The 20,974-nt window shown below is 46.4% G+C and overlaps 2 protein-coding genes across 3 annotated transcripts; one reads left to right on the top strand and one right to left on the bottom strand.

Moving 5' to 3' along the window:
* Positions 1-2,245: 2,245 nt before the first annotated feature.
* LOC146578043 (E3 ubiquitin-protein ligase TRIM21-like) lies at positions 2,246-5,853 on the top strand. Of its 2 annotated transcripts, none has more exons than XM_085256564.1 (2): positions 2,246-2,369; positions 3,939-5,853. In XM_085256564.1, the coding sequence occupies exon 2, from the start codon at positions 3,948-3,950 to the stop codon at positions 5,610-5,612; it is 1,665 nt and encodes a 554-aa protein (XP_085112690.1). In that variant the 5' UTR covers positions 2,246-2,369; positions 3,939-3,947; the 3' UTR covers positions 5,613-5,853. The 2 variants fall into 2 exon arrangements, with proteins under 2 accessions (XP_085112690.1, XP_085112700.1); XM_085256574.1 differs by having other exon boundaries at positions 2,291-2,350.
* Positions 2,684-20,711, bottom strand: LOC146578044 (CST complex subunit CTC1-like). The gene is made up of 25 exons (XM_085257059.1): positions 20,373-20,711; positions 20,055-20,139; positions 19,576-19,675; positions 19,278-19,500; positions 18,083-18,312; positions 17,877-18,006; positions 17,509-17,805; positions 17,306-17,428; positions 16,990-17,219; positions 16,725-16,869; positions 16,449-16,651; positions 16,207-16,376; positions 16,014-16,128; positions 15,463-15,868; positions 15,278-15,367; positions 14,816-14,953; positions 13,751-13,797; positions 13,531-13,616; positions 13,224-13,359; positions 12,879-12,947; positions 12,643-12,805; positions 12,385-12,440; positions 12,122-12,278; positions 11,294-11,414; positions 2,684-3,269 (listed from the first exon to the last, which is right to left on the bottom strand). The coding sequence occupies exons 1-25, from the start codon at positions 20,556-20,558 to the stop codon at positions 3,118-3,120; spliced, it is 3,858 nt and encodes a 1,285-aa protein (XP_085113185.1). The 5' UTR covers positions 20,559-20,711; the 3' UTR covers positions 2,684-3,117.
* Positions 20,712-20,974: the final 263 nt, after the last annotated feature.

The following is a 20,974-nucleotide window of genomic DNA, read 5'->3' on the forward strand; positions in this document are numbered from 1 at the left end:
CGATATGGCTTACTTGTCATTAATTACCTTGGCCTCCAGTAACGCTGTGAGGAACCTTGGAGTCATTTTTGACCAGGACATGTCCTTTAACGCACATATTAAACAAATATGTAAGACTGCTTTCTTCCATTTGTGCAAATATCCTCTTAGTTGTTATTGATCTCGGCTCTGCCACCGTTTCTGGAACTGGGGACCATCACACTTCTCTGAGCTCTGTCTATAGGTTCACTTTTAGCTCCCACTCTGACTAAACCATCACACTAAACTGGTGCCACTTCCTCCTAAACCAGTTCATGTTTCCTCTGGCATCGTCTGTCTTTCCTGTATGTCACTGACAGAACAGGAACTGTTCTTCACCGTGTTCTTCGTTCGCTCCGGTCAGCTGAGCGGCCGTTGCTCTCAGTCCCCAAATCAGGGCTGAAACTGAGGAGACGGAGCGTTCTCCATCGTGGCTCCTCTGGAATAATCTTCCTCTTCACACGAGGCAGTCGACATCAGTGCTGCTTTTAAATCCAGAGAAACACATTTTTATTTGCTTGTTTTTGACTCAGTGGTTAACTGACTTGTATTTACTTACATTTTATTGTTTTTGCTATGTTTGTAATTTTATCCTATTTATTATTCTTATTGTATCTATTATGTTTCTATTGTTCAGCACTTTGGTCAGCCTTGTGTGTTTTTAAAGTGCTATATAAATAAACTATGATGGTGATGATACACTCAGGCTGTGTCACTCTGTGACCTCTGACCCTCAGTGTCCTCTGACCCTCAGTGTACTCTGACCCTCAGTGTCCTCTGACTCTCACTGACCTCTGACCCTCAGTGTCCTCTGACCCTCAGTGACCTCTGACCTCCTGTTGCAGGTGTGTGTGCTGCTGCTGTCTGCAGGTGAGTTGATGAAGTGAAAACCATCAGTGAGGCTCCAACAAGAACACAAACACATTTGATGCCAGTCACAGATTTATGCATCACTCTGTTTGTGTCTGCTGCTTTTCTGGGTTAATGTTGGTTTGTTGGCAGAAACATGTCTGTGATCGCTGTGTTGTTCTTTTTGATGCAGGATTTCATGTAACTCGGTGCTAAAATCATAACGATGAAGTTGAACAGTTCTAGTGCTCATGCGTCAGCTAGCATGCGTCAGCTAGCATGCAGCCTGTTTCAGTTGCTCCTGCTTTTACTCTTTACTCTAACTTTTTCTTACTTATTTCTTTGTCCTTTACTGAGTGTGTTCATCTGTTTAAAAGCTTTCTTTTCAAACATGTGGATCGAGAGAGTTTTTGTTCTGCTGTTGCTTTCACTGAGGAATGGGAGCGCAGCACAGCAGCTACACACCAGAGATCAGCTGAGCCGCCTGATGCTGCTGTTGCAGATTAACTGGTGTCTCAGATTAACTGGAGACGGTCAAACAGATGTGTGACAGACTTTAAGGAGCTGCTGCCAACAAACCAGCAAATAAACACTGAATATTTCATGTGTGACATTTGTGAGGTGGCCTTAAACACAGTCCGTCAGTCTTTTTGCTCTTGAACAGTGAAATATTAAAAACTGTCTGGAGTTTATCTGGTGATGTTCTCGTGCACGAGGCGAAAACAGCAAACAAACGTCACAGTAAATCTTTCCAGCTGATGTTAGGCATCCTCCACCTGCTGAATCCACTTCAGCCTCTTCCTGCTCATGTTCCTGTTTAGAGGCACAGTCGGCCTGTAAATGGAGAAAACTGAACACAGGAATATTTGGATTTGCTTCTTTTTCTCTGCTCATGTTCAACTTGTCTGATTCAAGCTGGGAATATTTATTAGAAACAAAGTGAATAATATTATTTTATTATCACGTTGATGCAGCACATGGTTCAGTTAGCTTTGTATAAACACGTGTTAGAAATGTTCTTCAATCAGCTCTTTTTACTCTCATTTCACAGCCAGTACTTTTTACTTTTACTTGAGTAAAGAAGTTGAATTAGTACTTGGAGTATTTTTAACAGTAGTACTTCTACTTCAGTACAGACTGTGTGTACTTTTACCACCTGTGTCTGAGACCTCCTTCAGGGTCCACCTGAAGCTCTCAGTCTGCTGTGGAAAAAGGAAATCCAGGTGAGTTTCTCCTGATCACCTGAGGCCGTCATTACTGTGTGAACCCACACACCACTCCTCACTCCTCCCACCCGCTGCACACAGTCACTGAGTACAGACCGGCTGATTCCTGTAAAGGGAGAGGCAGGAAGAGGCGGAGCAACAGCTGAAAAACAAGAAGCTCAACGTCATTTTGCAGAAGTGACAGTGTGAGAGAGCAGCAGCAGAGCTGCAGTCGAGTCCTGTTTGTCTCTAAAAGAAGATTCACTGGAGTCCATCAGGTTCCTCTCAGCAACAGTGGTGAGTGCAGCTGATCACACTTCCTGCTTCTACACAAATCTTCACTCTGTTCACTTCATCAGGACTCATCACAGTCACACTGGATCCATAGAAATCTGCTCATGTAACCACAGATCCACTGTAGGAGCATCGAGCTGCTGCTTCAGTCTCACTGTGGCTCTGCTCAGGACTGTGGACTCAGGCTGTGCTCTGGACTTCAGACTGACTCCACACTTCCTGGTTATTCATCACTTCCTGTTCCTCTTAGATTGATTCTGGATCTGATTGATCATAAGGATTACAGACGTGAAAACACCTATTTATTCTTTATTGATATAAAGCCTTTGACACTGTAAACCAGCAGATTTTGGTCAGTACTTCAAAAAGTCATTCACACATTTTACAAAGATTATCTGACTTAGTGTATCCTGTAAGAGTCACAGATGATCCTCAATCATTCAGAAAACAGTCGATGCTGCACTTTATAACTTTGTGTGGAAACATGAATCTCATTATTTAGACAGATGTGTTTGAATCATCCTGATAATCAGGCTTTAAACATGTCAGAGTTCCACACATCAGCTGTGATATTCAAGCTGACCTGGATCAAACATGTCATCAGACACAAACATAGATGATGCTGTTTAATCCCAAAGCTTATTTAAACAAACTGGAGGACAGAATTCCTCCTTAAATGGGATTTTGATCAAATCCACTGATCTCGTTTTCACACACAGGCTTTATCATGGTGGCTTCTTCTCTACTAACATCAATCTTTGATTTGGACAAACAAATATGTGAAACACAAAAATAAATCAATGTTTTCTGAGGATCCAGAATAACATGAATGATGTATCCCAGCGAGTGACTGGAAAAGTTCATCTTCTTCCACATCCTGAGTTTGTGAGGATGTTCCAGTATCTGTGAGAGAAAACAGGACAGTTTTTACTGACGCACAAATGGACCAAATATACAGACACCTCTGAATAAACATGTTCTCATCAATGCCATTAAAATACTGGATCAACAGTTAATAACACATTTCTGAGGTTTGTGATTCATCGTCCTCCTCACTGTCAGCTCTACTGGAACAGTCACTGTTTAATATTAATGGCTCGTTGATCTGGACGTACAATAAGAAGTATTCAGTCACCAACAAGGTCGAAGTTTACTTCACAGTGATTGATGGAAAATATCCAACAAACTGATTTATTCAAGTATACAAATGATCTGGATGAATCTTGGACCTTCTGTAAAACAGAGAAACAATTTCACATCTTTGTAACGACTGTATTTATCTTCATCCCCAAACGTTGATCCTGTCCATCTGGACGCTGCACTGTACAGCAGACACTACGATGTTAGGTTTGTGTTTGGATGAACCAGTTTGTGTCTGAGTGTGTTGCTGGGTCTCCACCAGTTACTCTGAGAACTGAAGGAGCTTCTCTGATGAAACGTCTTCAAGAAACTCAAAGAAGTCCAGACGCTTTTCTCTCCAAGCTCCTCAGACTACTGACGCTTGTTTCTCTCTTTGTAAAATGAAATTTAAAGTGAATTTTGAATCAAATGTTTCTTTTCTTTCTCCCTCAGAGTGCAGACATGTCTGCTGCCAGCAATCTGCGATCTGAAGATCAGTTTCTGTGCTCCATCTGTCTGGATGTGTTCACTGATCCAGTCACTACATCATGTGGACACAACTTCTGCAAAACCTGCATCAGTCAGCACTGGGACATGAATCAGAGCTGTCAGTGTCCCATGTGTAAAGAGACTTTCTACACTCGACCTCAGCTGAGGGTCAACACCTTCATCTCTGAGATGGTTGCTCAGTTCAGACGTGAAGCTCAGCAGAAAGCCAGCAGCAGCAGCTCAGAGCAACAAGCTGCCAAACCAGGAGAAGTTCCCTGTGACGTCTGCACTGGAACCAGACTGAAGGCCCTGAAGTCCTGCCTGGTGTGTCAGACCTCCTACTGTCAGACTCACCTGGAGCCTCATCTGACACTGAAAGGTCTGAAAAGACATCAGCTGGTTGATGCTGTGGAGAACCTGGAAGGCAGGATGTGCACGAAGCACGATAAACTCCTGGAGCTGTTCTGTAAGACCGACCAGACATGTGTCTGCATGCTCTGCTCTGTTTTAGACCACAAGAACCACGAGTTTGTTCCTCTGAGAGAAGAATATGAAGGAAAGAAGGCAGAGCTGGAGAAGACAGAGGCTGAGATTCAGCAGATGATCCAGAAGAGGCGACTGAAGATTCAGGAGATCACAGAGTCGGTGAAGATGAGTAAAGATGCTGCAGACAGACAGAAAGCAGAAGGTGTTCAGGTCCTCACGGCTCTGATGGAGTCTGTTGAGAGACGCCTGAAGGAGCTCATGAAGGAGATCGAAGACAAACAGGAAGCTACAGAGAAACAGGCTGAAGGTCTCATCAAAGATCTGGAACAGGAAATCTCTGAGCTGATGGAGAGAAGCTCTGAGGTGGAGCAGCTCTCATGCTCTGAAGACCACCTCCTCCAAAGCTTCTCCTCCCTGAAAGCTGCTCCACCCAGCAAGGACTGGACAGAGGTCAGAGTTCATCCACCATCATATGAGGGGACTGTGGGGAGAGCTGTGGCTCAGCTGGAGGAGACAGTCTGGAAACCCATGAAGAAGAAGCTGTTAGAGGCTGAGCTGCAGAGGGTGCAGCAGCATGAGGTGGATGTGACTCTGGATCCTGATACAGCTCATCCTAAACTCATCCTGTCTGATGATGGAAAACAAGTTTATCATGGTGATGTGAGGAAGAATCTTCCAGACAACCCAGAGAGATTTTCTTACTATGTTATGGTTTTAGGAGAGCAGAGTTTCTCTTCAGGCAGATTTTACTTTGAGGTTCAGGTTAAAGGAAAGACTAAATGGGATTTAGGAGTGGCCACAGAGTCGATCAACAGGAAGGGACAAATCACACGGAGTCCTCAGGATGGTTTCTGGACTGTGAGGCTGAGAAATAGAAATGAGTACAGTGCTTGTGCTTCCTCTCTCGTCCCCCTCTGTCTCCATCCTGGTCCTGAGAAGGTGGGGGTGTTTGTGGATTATGAGGAGGGTCTGGTCTCCTTTTATGATGTAGGTGCTGCAGCTCTGATCTACTCCTTTACTGGCTGCTCCTTCACTCACAAACTCCACCCATACTTCAATCCCTGTACCAATGATGGAGGTAAAAACTCTGCACCTCTGATCATCTGTCCTGTCAATCAAACTGATCAACGACTGATTTTATTGGATGAATGATTGATTTTTCTTGAAGGGAACAAATGAACATATTGAGTGTAAATCCTCTACAGTCTCCATGTTTCTATAGAATCTGATCATCAGGACTCTGATTCACACTTTGATTCTCATGGAGTTTGATTTGAACAGAAGAAAAGTTGAATCAGGAAATGTTCCCACTGATGGAGACTCGAGCTGAAGAGCAAATATCAGAGAACAAATGTCCAAAAGCTTCATTTCCAATAAAGTTTGTTCAATGCTTTGAGTGAATCCAGACTCATGTGTGGCTGTTATACGGAGCATCAGAGTCCAGCTGAGTTATGTTGGATACAAACTGCTTATTTTGGCTCTGTGAGGAGTTTTGTTCACTGAAAACTGATGAGACGGATAATATTCAAAGAACTCTGTAGAGATTCATGCATCCATGTTCTCCACCTGCAGGTGTGGAGGAGAAAGGTGGAGCACAGACTGCTGCATCCTTCCAGTCACATCATTTTGATGATTATATTTGCATGTTGTGATGATTTGGGTTAAAGACAAACAGAGTTGAACGGCTGCAGTCACAGCATGAAGACGATGCTGAAGCTGAGCTGTCAGTGAACATGTTTCACTGTGATTTGATTTGAAGAATAGAAAGTGTGTGTGGCTGCTGACAGCTGCAGTCTCTGCTAGTCTGCATAACACACACACAACTTTCCCCCTGAGGCAACGATGCAGCAACAACACAACAGCTGCAGACACACACACGATTGTGCGCTCCCTTTCAGTCTGAACTCTCAAACACACAAACAAACTCTATCAATGTCGTACTGTTAAAGAACTCCTCCTTCTTCAGTAACAATGATTTGAGGTCTCTACCAGTGTCTCTTGTTTTGACCTTTGACCTCTTTATTCCTTATAACCAAAAAACCCTTTTATCTGATATTTTCACCTTATTGATTGATTATATATATCTATTATATTTTCTCACCTTACCTTATTTTGACCTTTGACCTATGTCCTTGTTAGCCTTGATCTTCCTTCATCAAACGTGAAATTTCTTTCACCTTTGAACTTAAAGCTTAAATCAAACCTTTGTTAAAAAGCTTCTTACCAACTTGTAATTCCAACTCTCTGCATTAAACACGTATCTTATCATATAAACACTGGATCACTGAGAGAACTTTAGGCAGAACCAAATGAAGCAGCTGACCTCGTCAAACTCACAGCGACAGTAACTGACAGTGAATTATTTTAATCTTCTTCATTGTATTTGTTAGAAACATTTATTTTCCTTTAATTGGACTTTGGTTAAGTTCAATCCGATGTATTAACCGACCTTTGAGGTGAAGTGCAGCTGCGAAGAACGCTACGGCAGGCAATGAGGTGCGTTTAATGTCGCTCTGTTAATTTGAGCGTCCATAAATTGAATGTCTTATTTTTTCTTACTTTATTATTGCTCATTTATTGGAGAATTGGGCCATTTAATCAAGATAGATTTTATGTTGTTGGTGGTAAAGATCTGGATGGATGTTTTACTTTATTCTGTGTTTCTATTTTTCAGTTTTACTTTTCAAGACTTGGTGAATTGCCTTTTTCTACTTTTTGTTTAGTTTTGTTAAAATTAGCAGCAGTGAGAAGTGTTGTTGTCGGTCTTGAATATATTTGATGTAGCCCACACTGTTAAGGTAAGTGTCATGTTTTTAGTTGTTAGTCTGATGAAGAATCTTTTATTTTTCTCCAAAAGTTGATTGTGTTTATCTGGACATAGTGTTTTTCAGGTCCAGCTGAATGCAGGTTTCCCCAGTCTTATACGTTGTGACAGCCACTATGGTGCGGTGTCCCTTTAAGACACCCAAGTCGAGGGTTGATGGTGTCATCAGTTTGTGCCGCTGCTCTCTCTCTCTGGGATTATGAGGACACGTGCCTGCACGCTTCTGCTTAACGAGGGACGGATTTACGTTTTCTTCTTGTTTTGTTTGCAACGCTTGGGTTGTATGAACGCTGGGCGTTATGTTGTTGAGCCGCAGCCGTTCAGCCGGGCTTTTATATGGTTGTTGAAGAAGGCGTATTAAAGAACCACCGTGGATTACCGATACCAGCGTGGGTGTGTGTTCTTCCGACTAGCCTGCTAGGTGTTTTGCCGCCTCCTCTCAACCACGCAACACAACCCAACGTTCCAACGTGTCAGGAGCATCAGCACAGCTGAAATGCATTTTTCCTAAGCACCGCGTCCAGAGGCGGAGCCAGACATTTGAAACACCCGGGGCTTAGCCCAAAAGGGTAGTATGCATGTGGGATTTTTTTTTTTTTTTTTTGGGGGGTGGGGTTAGAAATGACTGAAAGATTAATTGGCTCTGTTTTGAGTTTTGTTCAAAAAAGAATGACTTCATATAGGGAAATATATATATCACACATGCAGGACACCTTAAACTAGTTTTTTAATTAAGCAGCAAGACAGAACGAAGTCGGGGCTGTATCAAGACACAGGGACTAAACCCCAATTCAACCAGATGCAGAACTGATCCAGAATTAAAACAGGACTACAACAGTTCAAAATCAGGACTACTGAGGACTTAACCAAGACAGAACCAGAATCAGAACTAGATGATAGTAGCACTAAAAATCATCATAGACCTGCACTTGTTTTTTTAAATCTACCAAAGTACAATATTTAGATTGAGAAAAGTTTATATAATTATTTTGGCCTTGTTGTGCAAACAAGCCTGCAGAACTTAATAAATATAGAATTTGAAAAATAGCAAACCTAAAAAGAAACACTAGGTACGAGATACATGAGTACCTATGATACAGTGATACTTTTGGCAAACGACCATTTGACTAACATGTGTGTCTCACCTGCTCTTGTTCATCTGTTCTGTCCTCATTCTCCTCTCTCTCTCTGTTCCTCTCTCTCTCTCTTTGTGCTGACAATCATAAAATATACAGTTGAAACCAGATATTTACAAACTCTTCAGATCAAAACAAACACTTTTTTAATTGTAACATCAAATCAGACTAAATGTTTATTTTTTTAGATTGATAAATATAAAAAACATATTTGTTAACTTTAAGAGTAAAGAGAGAAACTATCTGTATTTCTTAATTGCAAATGGCACCAAATTGTATTCAAACTGAGCCACACTTATGGAGCTCCACAGTTCTTTTCCTGGTGTTTTGGTTGACATCTCTTGATTTTCCCATGTCACAGAAACAGGCTCTGTGTTTTGCCTTATATGCATCCACAGCTGTGCCACCAGTTTACTCACATGGACTCTACTAACCTATCAGAAGCTTCTTCAGCTCAGAATGGAATCGTCTGGAGTTTTCTTATTAATTAACAATAAACTTAGTGTATATGTACTCCTAAATTTGGTGAAAGTGATAATAAATAGACAGATCTCTCTCTCTTTATTCTGACATTTAACTAATTCAAAAGATATTTCAATATTTATCTAAAACAAAAGTTTACTCTAAATTGATGTTGTACAGTAAAAATGTTTTATGTTTTCTCCATAAAGTGTATGTAAATATCTGGTTACAAATGTAAATATCCTGCTGTGTACTGAAATCCCTCTTGTTTTGCATAGAAATATACTGAACAACATACAAAGCACAATATATAAAATAACATTTACCTGAGTTTTTTCTTTGAAAGAACCCTCTAATGTCCATTCTTATATTTCAGTACATAACTGAAACCGAATTAGTCGGGGAGGGTAAGAACTGAAAATATGAAATAAACACACGTAAGCTAAGACTCTAAAAAATAGCATTTGTTCGGCTTTTCATTTCGCCATTTGTTGATTCACTTGAAGAGCAAGTAACGTAATATTGGTCAAGTGATCAGTTTCATATCAATCTTTCGTGGTTCACCGTCATATTTACATTATTTGTACGGTACGAATGATTTGCTTTGGTACCTGCTCAAACTTAAGCTCTCCTTAGTATGGCTGGCTCTGTTTCTCCAACAGCGCACTGACAGGTAGCAGCTGCCCCGCCCCCTCGCTCAGTCGCTTAGTGCCTGAGCTCGGATCATACCAATATCAGGGGGGATTCACGCACAGTCGTAAATTCCCACAGTGTGCACTATGTGCTTCGAATATTGTGTGTACTTTTTGTTTTATACAGTTGTCAGCCAGGCATCTAACTATGAAAAAATTACACTCCAAAAGACCCCGGGCTTCTGACAAAACAACCCGGGCTTAAGCCCAGTAAGCCACCCCCACGCTCCGCCCCTGACCGCGTCTCTGTGGCTTTTAAACCCCAAAACACGCTACAACAAAAATGGCTCCACCCCAAGGATGGGGTCCCCCGGTGTAGTTTCCACTGTGAGAGACTGTGGGCTTCCTCAGAGTGAGGCTGAGAGCGGCAGGCCCAGGTCGAGTCTGACCTGTGGCCCTTCAGATAAAGCTGAAAAAGGCCAATATATGATATTAAATATAAAATATAATTAAAAAACAACATCAGAATGAACAACGAGCTGCTGTTAAGAACTCCCGACGTCCATCCAAGGCCCGATTGGTTTCTGTTTCCATGACAACAACAACCGTATGTGGAAAAGACCAAAAACTGAAGCGGTGAAAAAGTTTTGTTGCAGATTAACTATTAACTTTATGTTATTCATTGTCAGCTCGTGCCATCATTAAAGCATGTTAGAACACACATGTAGGATTTCACAAATCATCGCTCCTAAATTTAATCGTCTCCATAACAACTGTGTGTACGTGTTCGCTTTGAAAACATCACGTTCTTTATGTTGGTTGGTTTAGACGAGTGATCTCCAGGATGAATGAGGGCAGAGGCCCGTTTCATGGAGACTGTTTAAGTGTAAACCTGGATTAAAAGCCACATTTGAACACCTTCATCAGAGGCTGTGACCATGTTGAAGGACTGATGCTGACGTGCTCTGACACTCATTAGCATAGAAAACAAAGTGGTGAAAGCACAGAGCCCTGAGGAGCTCCACTGGACGGTCTGTTCACAGAACATTTAATTATTTCACTTTTATTTACATGCAAAACAGCCTCAGAGAGAACAGCTGTTTCAGAGCTGCCAGCTTTATTGGAAAGATGAACTGAAATCCTAAAATAGTCCAATTCATGACAAACTGACACGGTGAAATGTTGCAGGATTCAAATGTGTCGATGGATGAACTCTTTCAGTATAAGATGCAATAATACAAAACACATGAAGGTGAGGAGGAATTCATTTAAAGTAAGTGTGATTTAAAGAGGACTGATTCTTTCCTGGTCAGGCTGAAGCTTTCACCGTCTGACCTCTGTAAACAAACCGAAACACGTTCAGTGTTTAGTTTTACCAATTAGGTTTCATGAATCACCATCTGAGAATGTCTCCGATGTGGGCGCCACTCACAGGGATCACTTCCTGTAGAAGGGTCACATGACCTGTTAAACCCAGAGAGCTTCGTGTGACCTCTGACCCTGATCACCAGCGTCAGGGTCAGTGAAGGTGAGATACCATGTGACAGGAGGAACAATAAAGTTTTATTTGTACGAACACGTAGAACAGATGAAGTCAGAACGAAGCAGGTGGAGCTCAGTCAGGGTGGAGGTGCAGACAGGTGAGCTGAAGGGGAGGAGCCAGTCTGGTCAGGAACTCTCTGTCTCCTCGAGTGAACCACCTCACCTCTGAAACACACACACACACACACTGAAGGTTGCAGTCAGGGTGGTGAGGGTGGTGTGTGAGGGTGGGGTTACCTTCTGGTCTCTGGTTGGTGTGTTTCCTGCAGGTGAGGCTGAGCGGCCGAATCATGACATCGCTGCTGCACAGACACAACAGGAAGTGGAGGAGGAAGTCGTCAGCGTCCCCGTCACACACCTGAGACAGACACAGAGGTTATGTCTCTGCAGACTCACGGCTCGGCCCTGTGGAAACGTCCTGCAGGACGCCTGTTTCTCTCTGTGGTGGCCCCCCCACAGCGTCCCCACCGTGCTTCACTGTGTGGACGCTGTTCTTTGGGTTGCAGCTGCATCTTCTTCTCGTTTCACCTCCTCTGACCACAGGACGTTTCAGTCTGCAGGGTCTTTTAACACAGCTCCACCTGTGGGTGGAGGGGCCCTGTGGGTTCTCCTGGTGTGACCCGAGTCCTAAATGCCTCTCGCTGTCCTGCCCCTCCCCTGTGGTCTCCACCCTCCATGTGGGAGGTGTGGCATTCACAGTCAGCCCTGATTACCCTCAGAACTACACCACCTGCTGTTTCATCAGGTCGAGTGGGTGGAGTCAGGGGCACGACCTGAGTCTCGCTGAAACACACGGCTGTAAGGCCCCTCCCTCCTGTTCACGTGAGCCCAGCGTGGGTCCGTCACACCTACAGACTTTTAAAGGTGGAAGTGGCCACGCCCCTAAACCAGTTCAGCAGTAAGGTGTGAGCAGACGGAGCTGTTACCAGGATGCAAACAGGATGTGTCCTTTCACAGTTAAAGCCTCATCTTAAATTTTAAAGACAAAATAAAGTTTAAAGACGACGATGAGCACGTGACTCACCTGTGACAGGTAAACATATACACCTGACAGGTGCTACTGACCTGGCTCTGCCCACGAGGGAAGACTCTGATGTGACCTCTGACCCTGAGAGCTCTCTGAAGCCCCTCCCACTGAGCATCAGCCAATCCCAGCAGAGCACGAACCAGAGCAGCTGAGAAGCAGACGTGAGCCTCACCTGTCCCGTCATCGATCACCAGCCTGATGGAAGAGCAGAGCCACATGGTTTGATCATGTGACTGTCACCTGACTCATCCAGGTGATTAACACGTATCAGCAGGTGAGCTCAACAGGAAGCTGCTCTTACTTTGCTTTGGACTGAAACACTGACGAGGTCGAGTGACACTGAGAGCTGCTGCAGCCCTGAGAGAGAGAGAGCAACAGGTAAACACACACACCTGAAATCGTGAGCAGTTTCCTCCAAAACGACACTTTACTTACTGCACCAACACTAACACGCCACCAACACGCTAACAACACATGAAGCACTCTGAGTACTTTCACTGCACCCGAGAAACTGACACTAAACACATCCTGTACACACTGTGTGTATTTTATGCAGTACCTGTGTGTACACGCTGCCACACAGCGAGCAGCTCCACTGCAGTTGCAGGAACAGGAAACACACCACGTGACCTTTGACCTGTCCCACAGCGCACCTCTGCTTGCTGCTCAGAGCCCACTCACCCAGGTGCATGATGGGAGCAGGAGGAGGAGGCTGGGCCGAGCTGATAGAAACCAAACAAACAAATAAACAACAGCACGACAAACACGTGAACCAGACTTTACCTGTAAACTTACCTGGTGTCTCCCAGGGAGACCACAGTTATGGAGCTGACAGGTAAGTACGTGCAGTACACACTTCCTGTCCTGAAACACACACACAGGTAAACCGCACAGGTACGTAACCATGGGCGTGACTTTGTATTGAACATTGGGGGGTCAAGATCTCCGTCTAAATAAATAAATCTGGGTACATTTCCAGATGATCAAACAACTATTTTGCTGGTAACACCTGAGACCAGTAAAGAAAACCAGCAGCCTATTGATGCAAGATGATCCAGAACTTTATTGGGGCTGACATTGTTGGAAATGAGTCCAAATAAAGAGTCCAAACTTTTATAAGCCTGTCTATGTGTGTCTCACCTGGACAGCCTCCTCTGGAAACCAGACAACAGCAGAGTGTTACCCGGCAACAGGCCAGCAGGGTAGGGGGTGTGACTTAAGTCCAGGTACACCTGCAGACTCCTCCCAGCTTGGTCACAAAGAGTGAGACGCACACCTGCACACACACATTCAGCTAACAGTCAGACCTGAGACTCATACCTGAAGCACTGATGCCTGCAGTTCCTCTAGTGTCCAGCAGAGGCAGCAGTGAGTCGCCTCCATAGACCCCCATGTTACAACTTCACAGCAGAAAAGCCTGATACACAAACCACCTGTGTGTTTGTACCTGAGTGTGTGTGTCCAGAGTGGGCGGTCCTGTTGTTCACACTGATCCTTTCAGACACCACACCCTGAAAACACACCAGCTCTGAGCTGAAACACACACACACACACACACACACACACACACACACACACACACACACCAGTAAGAGTTTAAAGCAGGCTGCAGCTGCAGTTCCTCGGATGGCCACAGGGGGCGACTCAGTGAGGGACGAGCAGTTTACCTGCAGTCTAAGACCTCTGAGACGGACAAGACTGTGGGTGGGACGGCCTGAAAACACAGAGAATAGAGATGGAAAATGTGACGTCCTTCAGGGGTAAAACCGCAAAGGATTGTGGGAACGAGTGGCAAGCGGTACTAGCGCACGCAGGCTTTCACACGAACAGTCACACAGTAATAAAAAGAAACACAAAAATGGCAAGAAGCTGCTGTATTATTAACTGTGTTGTATTATTAAGTCTTCTGTTGGAGTTATTACGTAATTTATCACAACATGATTGATGATGTAGGTTACAAATAAGTCTTATATTGATTTGAATTGAATTCGTTGCTATGCTGCTTTGTTCACTGTGGCTTTGCGGGCTAATGTTTGTTGTGTTTTGTAGGAAAACCAGAAACAAAATGCAGGAATGTGATCCAGACTGGCCCCTCTATCAGCCTGGGTCATACCGAGTTTAAAGCTGCTACCACAGCCAGATCTGATTGGTTAAGAGAGAGAGCGATATCGAAACAGCCAAGAAACGTCCACATATATGTGCCCAAGGGTTGTACTGAAGCAAGCAAGTGATGAATAACTGTTTTCCAGTTTGTTGTTAGCAAAGTTTTTTTTCTTTGCATTGTTGATTTGTTTTTCAGGAAGCAGCTAATAATGATGGATTTTTACAATGTTGCCTCTTTCTTGTAAGATTCTATAATAGAATGAAACAATGATGCCAGTTATAAATAAAGACAATAAATTGAATGAATTACGAAACACTCATTTTATTTATATTAGATCTGAAAATGTTGTGTAACACTACAACCTGAAACAACAAACAGATTGTGTTGGCCTGTACAGGAGATAAAATATTTAACAACAGCTAAATAAACGGTAAATGGCCTGTATTTGTATTCTTTACTTAGTCCCGAAGGACCCCAAAGTGCTGGAAATGCTAGCGCTCAATGCAGTGTTTTGATTTTGTTGCCACTTGTACCCACAATGCAATGCGTGAAAGTCACATGGTCTGTCAATCTCTAAAAAAAAAGTTTAAGGGTCCTGGAGGAAGACGGGGAGCAAACCGAGTGTTACCTGTCTGCAGGTGGGCAGCAGCAGTGGGCGTGTCAGAGTGTGGAATCTCCAACCACGTCTGACTTGTAGGGTTGACTCAGCGTGGAGATCCACCCCACTGCGCTCAGAAACTCCACAGCCAATCAGAACACTGGGATCCTGATTGACAGACACATGGGCCAATCAGCTGCAAGGATTCAGGTCAGATCAACTCCCCACAAACAGGAATGGTGGGAGTCATCTGCATAGCAGTAAAAAGGTAAGCTGTGTTTTGATGATGCTGCCTAAGGGAAGCATGTATAATGTAAACAGAACTGGTCCAAGCATTGAACCCTGTGGAACTCCATAATTAACCTCAGTGTGTGAACAACTACAGTTAAAGCTGAAAAACGTGTTCATGTGTACTAATATCAGAGAGCAGAGACCGATGAGGCCAACCTCTGACCACGCCCCTTAGTGACATCATCAAAGCTGGGTTGATACCTGAGTGTTAGCGGCGATGAGTCTGTAGAAACATCCAGGCTGGAGGACAGGAAACCACCGCGTACACACACCTGAGAACACCAGCACCACCTGCACGCACACACACACACACACACACACACACACACACATGTAACTGTGTATCCAGGTGAGCTCAGGTAAACACACACAGGTGCGTCTCTCACCTTTCTCTCCTGCTTTTGTTCACTTTCTTTCTCTGTCATTGGCTCATTCTTTGGGTCCCGCCTCCAGCTGACCACTGGACCAATCACAGCAGCTTTCACTGAGAAGCACAGTCTCAGCCCTGCCTCCTGATCCTCTGCCTCCGCCCCTGTATTCCTCCAGGACACACCCTCCTTCTGCTCCACCCTGATCACCATGGAGACACAGGGCCAGGGGTTGCCGGAGTCGGCTTCTTCTTCTTCTCTTCTCCTCCTCTTACTCCCAGCAGTCTCTTCTTCTTCTTCTACTGTCTGCTTCCTGGCAGTGACATCCCCTCCTGGCTCCTCCCCCTTGTGTCTCAGGTGTGTCTCCATGGCAACAGATGGACTCAGGATGTGCAGGTGGTCCAGAGAGAACTGCAGGTAAACCCTGTGAATTGAACCCAGCTTTATTTAACTCATAATGTTTACAACCAGGAAGGAAGCTCACACCCTGAACCAATCAGACGCCCTCCTACATCACAGAATGGACCAATGAGCAGTCAGCATGCTGCAGGTTGTGTGTGTGTGTGTACCTGCAGTGTTTGTGTGTGATGAACCTGTCCTGGTCCAGGTGTTGGTAGGAGGGGAAATCTGATTGGAGGAATCTCTCTGTCACCATGGTGAACTGCACCACACCCACCAGACAACCTGCAGCACACACACACACACACATTAAAGAATAAAGCTGTGTGTCCCTGTGTGTGTGTCTGTGTGCGTGCATTGTACCGATCCAGGCGCTGTTAAAGACCGCCCTCTGCGCTCCCTCCTCCTCCTCGCTGCTCTCCGTCAGCACGCAGGCTGCAGCTCCCGCGGCGTCTCTGAGCTGCATCGAGTGTTTGAACTCAGACGTCTGTGACGGCAGCTCCAGCACGCCGACCAGCAGCAGGGGGCGCTGCCTGACACACAAACCGGCAAAAACCATTGGTACGTAATCACATGACTTCATGTGGGAGCTGCTGTCACCTTACCTGACAGCGTCTCCACCCCGAGGCTCGGAGGACAGAGTCCTGCAAGACCAGGACAGGAACCCGTTGATCTGGGCGGAGGTCAGGTTGGAGCCATCAGGGGGCAGCAGAGAGCTCAGAGGGGCCGAAGACCAGCAGCCAGTCTGCAGGGACTCCAGGAGCTCCGACACACCGAGGTACTGCCGGACCGCCGAGGACACGCTGTACTGCAGGGACACAGAGCACACTGAGCATGCTCCACACTCACCTGTAAGGAAGACAGGTGAGAGTGGGACCTACCTGCGTCACAGGACAGGTGTGAGGCTCGTCCAGCATCTCAGCGTAGATGTCTCTGCGTCCTCGTCCTCCAGCTCTGCTCAGAGTCTCCATCAGCCTCCAGGACAGCAAGCACACACACTGCTGCCTCCACACACCTTGGACCAGACTGAGGACCAAGACCAGAACCAGGACCAGGAAACAAGCCAGAGCCAGCGGAGGACAGGAGGACAAAGGTTAGGCTCTGCTGTCTCTGACTGTGGACAGGTGGTGGTGGGTGGAGCCTCACCTGTGTGCCAGCTGCGAGCTTAGGTGACAGGTCCACAGGTAATCGGACACATCTGTGTTTCTCTGCAGCAGTAACCGTGGTAACGCCCCATCTCCCGGGCAGCGGTTGTCGGGTGGCGAGCCTCCCGCCCTGCTGAAGGCCGTCACCCTCAGGCTGGAGCGCAGGCAGGTGCAAAGCATGCTGGGAGGGAAGTCCGGGCAGGGCCGGTACAGGAAGTGGGCGTGATGCAACTGCAGGAGGAGGAACCATCAAACTTTATTAGTCGTGGCTGCCACGAACACAAACGGGCATGATGATGTCACATCATGTGACTCACCTCCACTCTGTCTCCCGCCCTCAGCTTCCTCTTCGCCGCCGGCTGATAGGCCACGCACAGACCCACCTTCCCATCCAGCACGTAGAGCCCCGCCCCCTCACTCACAACTTCAGTCACCGTGCCCTATCACAGCAGAGGAGGCTTAGTAATCAGCACATAGGTACAAACCTGTGGTAGCCAATCAGAGCTCAGAGCGCTCTCACCTGGTAGCTGATGACTTTGGATTGCTTTATCCTCACAGCTGATTGGTCCAGCTCCACCTCCTCATGCTCCGCCTCCTCACAGTCGTCCTCAGCAGGCTGTGGCAGCAGGGACTCAGAGTGTGTGTGTTCCTGTGTGTGTTCCTGTGTGTGCGTGTAGTCGGCGTGCAGCTCGGAGCGCTTCGTCACACACAGGATGTTGTTTCCTCTCCAGCCTCGTAGCGCACACACACGTAGAGCTGTCACACACACGCTCTGCCCGACACACACACGCTGGATCCAGCTGAGCCGGCTGCTGTCCTGCACACACACACACACACACTGAGCTTCATCGTCCCTCCTCACCATCATCATCCTCAGAGAGCTGGTACCTGTACGAGCACGGGCAGCGAGCGCGACTCATCCGTCAGCGTGAAGCAAAAGAAGGTCGTTCCTGCCACGGCCAGCAGAGGGCAGACTGAGCCCACCTCTCCGAACACGCTCAGCCGCTGACCTTTGACCCTGGAGCACACACACACACATCTGTCACACACACTGCTCAGAAACTCCGCTGCAGTTCAGAGGTCATGTGACCCACCTGTGCCTCAGCAGCCTGCCGGCCTCTCCGACTCCCACCGCTCCGCTTAGCTCCACCCTTCCAGGAGCAGCAGCCAATCCCTGCTCAGCACCAGGACACAACAGGACAGGGGAGCCAATCAGCTCCAAGAAGCCTGCGGCCTCTTCCTGGCCCGATGCATTGTGGGGGATGTAGTTCCAGTGAGGGAGGAAAACGGGACGATCGAGCCACCGGGGCGAGAGAGACAGGCACTGGATGAGGGAGAGAGAGAGACGCGGGTGAGAGAGAGGCGGAGTGTGTCCTGGGTGGATGCTGGAAGCCTGTACTGATGATGACAGCTTCATCAGCTCTGATCTGCAGTGATGCCGTTTGTTTTATAGCTGCAGTAGATCAGATTAGATTAGATCAGATCAGATTAGATTAGATTAGATTAGATTAGATTAGATCAGATTAGATCAGATTAAACTTTATTGATCCCTCGGCTGCGTTCCTCCAGGAAATTCGGTTTCCAACAGCCCAGCACCGACAGAAGTTACAGAAGGTGAGCAGAAATATACACATATACAAATACAGAGTATAGAAAAGGGAAGAATAGAATAAATAGCAATAAGAACACAAGAGAACTGCACATTTCAAGTACTGTGAGTCATTAATCCGTGCGGTGATGCTAGGACCACACTGAGCCTGCTGCAGCTGTCTGACTGTAATCTGTCAGGTTACTGCAGGTGATGCTATCTGTATACTTTATGTGAGGAGGAGGCTCCACATCTTTATAAAGCTCTGCTGTCATCACGTCTGTGCCAGCACAGTTACTCACTTGCTGACAGACTCTGTCTTTACATCCTTACTTATCGATCAGCTAAGTGAATCCATATAAACACAGCTCACATTTAACAAGTCCTGATGTTTCTGAGTTACAGAAATGAAAGTCAGCTGTTGAGCTTGTTTGCTTGTTTCATGCTGATGTAAACATCAGCAGAGAAGCGTGTGATGACCAGACTCTATCAGCACTTGTGTCCCTGCACAGAGAACGAGCTGAATTAAAGAGGAATTCGATTTCATTCACGTTGCACATGAACACCTGCAGTTTGTTGTGACCTCGTTACCATCAGTTCTGACCAGATCCGGTTTAGTGACGCTGCTGTGAAGAAGCTCCTGAGAACTAACCAGCTGATGGACCATGGGTTAAGGTTAGGCTCCTCCCCCTCTGACTCACCTCACACATGACGCTGCCGCTGGCGTCCGTCAGCCTGTACTCTCCGTCAGGGCCTTCTCTCAGACAGCCAATCAGCAGCAGGTTGACCCTCGGCAGCGCCCTCTGACCCGGCACGGCGAGCTCCGCCTCCCTGGCCCAGGCTCTCTGCTGATTGGTGCTCCAGGACAGGTTGCTGACGCAGGCCAGGTGCTGCTGGGAGACGAGCTGGGAGACGGACAGCAGCCTGCGGACAGACGGGAGGACAGCGGTAAGGCCAGGTCACGTGACCTGCGACAGCGATGATGTCAGCGGGCGTTACCTGTAGCTGACAGGTAAGCTGTGGGCCACACACATCTGCTGCTGGATCGCCTGCACCGCACACATGCTCAGATCGAAGAGGCTGAGGTCACCGTGGTTACCTGGGAAAACAACATTTAAAGGGTAAACACAAACATAAACAACTGAAGCCCCGCCCACTGAGAACACCTGAAGTGGACACCAGAGCTGGTGTGTCAACAGGTGGGACCACCTGAGGAAGCAGCTGCTCTTCATCCTCAGACTCTTAGTCCTCCCTGTTCCTCACTGACAGTCGGTCACCTTCATGGCTCTGACCTTTGAACCACACTCACATCTACACACTGGACTGCTCTGATGACACCTGTGAGGGCAGGTGAGCCCTGCTTTCACTGTTTAAATAATGGTTTAAATAGTATTTGGTTTCATAAGTGAACATCGTCATTAAGGATTTAAAGTACAGCTGATTTATCAGCCAGCTGTTTCAAACAAACAGGAACTCACCTGTCTGCGAGGGGGCGGAGCTACACACCACAGGACTCAGGTGTTCAGAGATGGAGGTGAAGATGTTCTTTAACCACAGGGACTCCTAAAGAAACAAAGCAGCAGGTCGGAGGTCACAATAATAAATGTAAAACAGGCTCACATCCTTATATTCTCTTTTCTGTGTGGATTTCTGCTATAGAATTAGCTCGAAACAGCGATTGGCTGCTGCTCTGCCTTACGTCATGACGCAGACAGTCTACGTACGCAGGGCTGTGCGTGTACGTAGACTGTTATTTATCGCTCAGTTCGGGCAAACAGGGTCAGACTGGGACTCACCGCCTCGGTGCTGGGCTTGACCCGGTCCAGGAGCTCCTGCAGGGGGTCCATGTCTTCGCTCCGGGTGCCGGTTTCTCCCCCTGCTGACAAACTCCCGCTCACGGCTTTCAAACAGCTTCCGGTCCTCCTCCTGTTGATGTCCTCCCTCTGACCGTCGCCCCCGTGTTCCCGCCTCTTACCGTTCATAAAGCCGCCATGATGCCCTACCGTCCTACTTTGTTTACTTTTGTTCTGTATTTTAAACAAATCATCAAACTTATTAAACTGACTAGTCTCTGCTCACGCAGGATCTCTACCGCGCATGTGCGGAACAACTTTTCCCTACCCTGCATTTCACAATAAAAGCCCTTCACGTTCACATACACTCAGTGGTCTCCTACCTCCTTTCCTAAGCACTTTTCCTTGTTAGAAACGTTCTGAGGTGGAGGAAATGTGTTTAGGAGATGTGATAAGAACTCAGGAAAGGAAACAGCTGTGTTTGAACTACAAGTCGATCACGTGACTCCAGCCCAGCGTGTTCTTAGCCTGATTAGTGCAGGTGAAGAACATGCTTTTATTATGAAGGGGTCAGACTTCCTGCTGAGGCTCAGGGTCATGTGACT

Source organism: Mchenga conophoros, linkage group LG3, assembly GCF_057382185.1.
Source record: "Mchenga conophoros isolate Kocher_MC1m ecotype Shallow Benthic linkage group LG3, M_conophoros_male_GT1.1, whole genome shotgun sequence".
Taxonomy (NCBI): Eukaryota; Metazoa; Chordata; class Actinopteri; order Cichliformes; family Cichlidae; genus Mchenga; species Mchenga conophoros.

What these genes read in the sequence shown, in the direction of transcription:
- LOC146578043 (XM_085256564.1), top strand. Translation starts at nt 3,948, where the DNA reads ATGTCTGCTGCCAGCAATCTGCGATCTGAAGATCAGTTTCTGTGCTCC.
- LOC146578044 (XM_085257059.1), bottom strand. Translation starts at nt 20,558, where the DNA reads ATGAACGGTAAGAGGCGGGAACACGGGGGCGACGGTCAGAGGGAGGAC. An exon ending in CGGGGTGGAGACGCTGTCAG is followed by an intron (nt 16,377 to 16,448) that starts GTAAGGTGACAG and finishes TTTGTGTGTCAG; the next exon opens with GCAGCGCCCCCTGCTGCTGG. An exon ending in GTCTCCCTGGGAGACACCAG is followed by an intron (nt 12,806 to 12,878) that starts GTAAGTTTACAG and finishes GGTTTCTATCAG; the next exon opens with CTCGGCCCAGCCTCCTCCTC.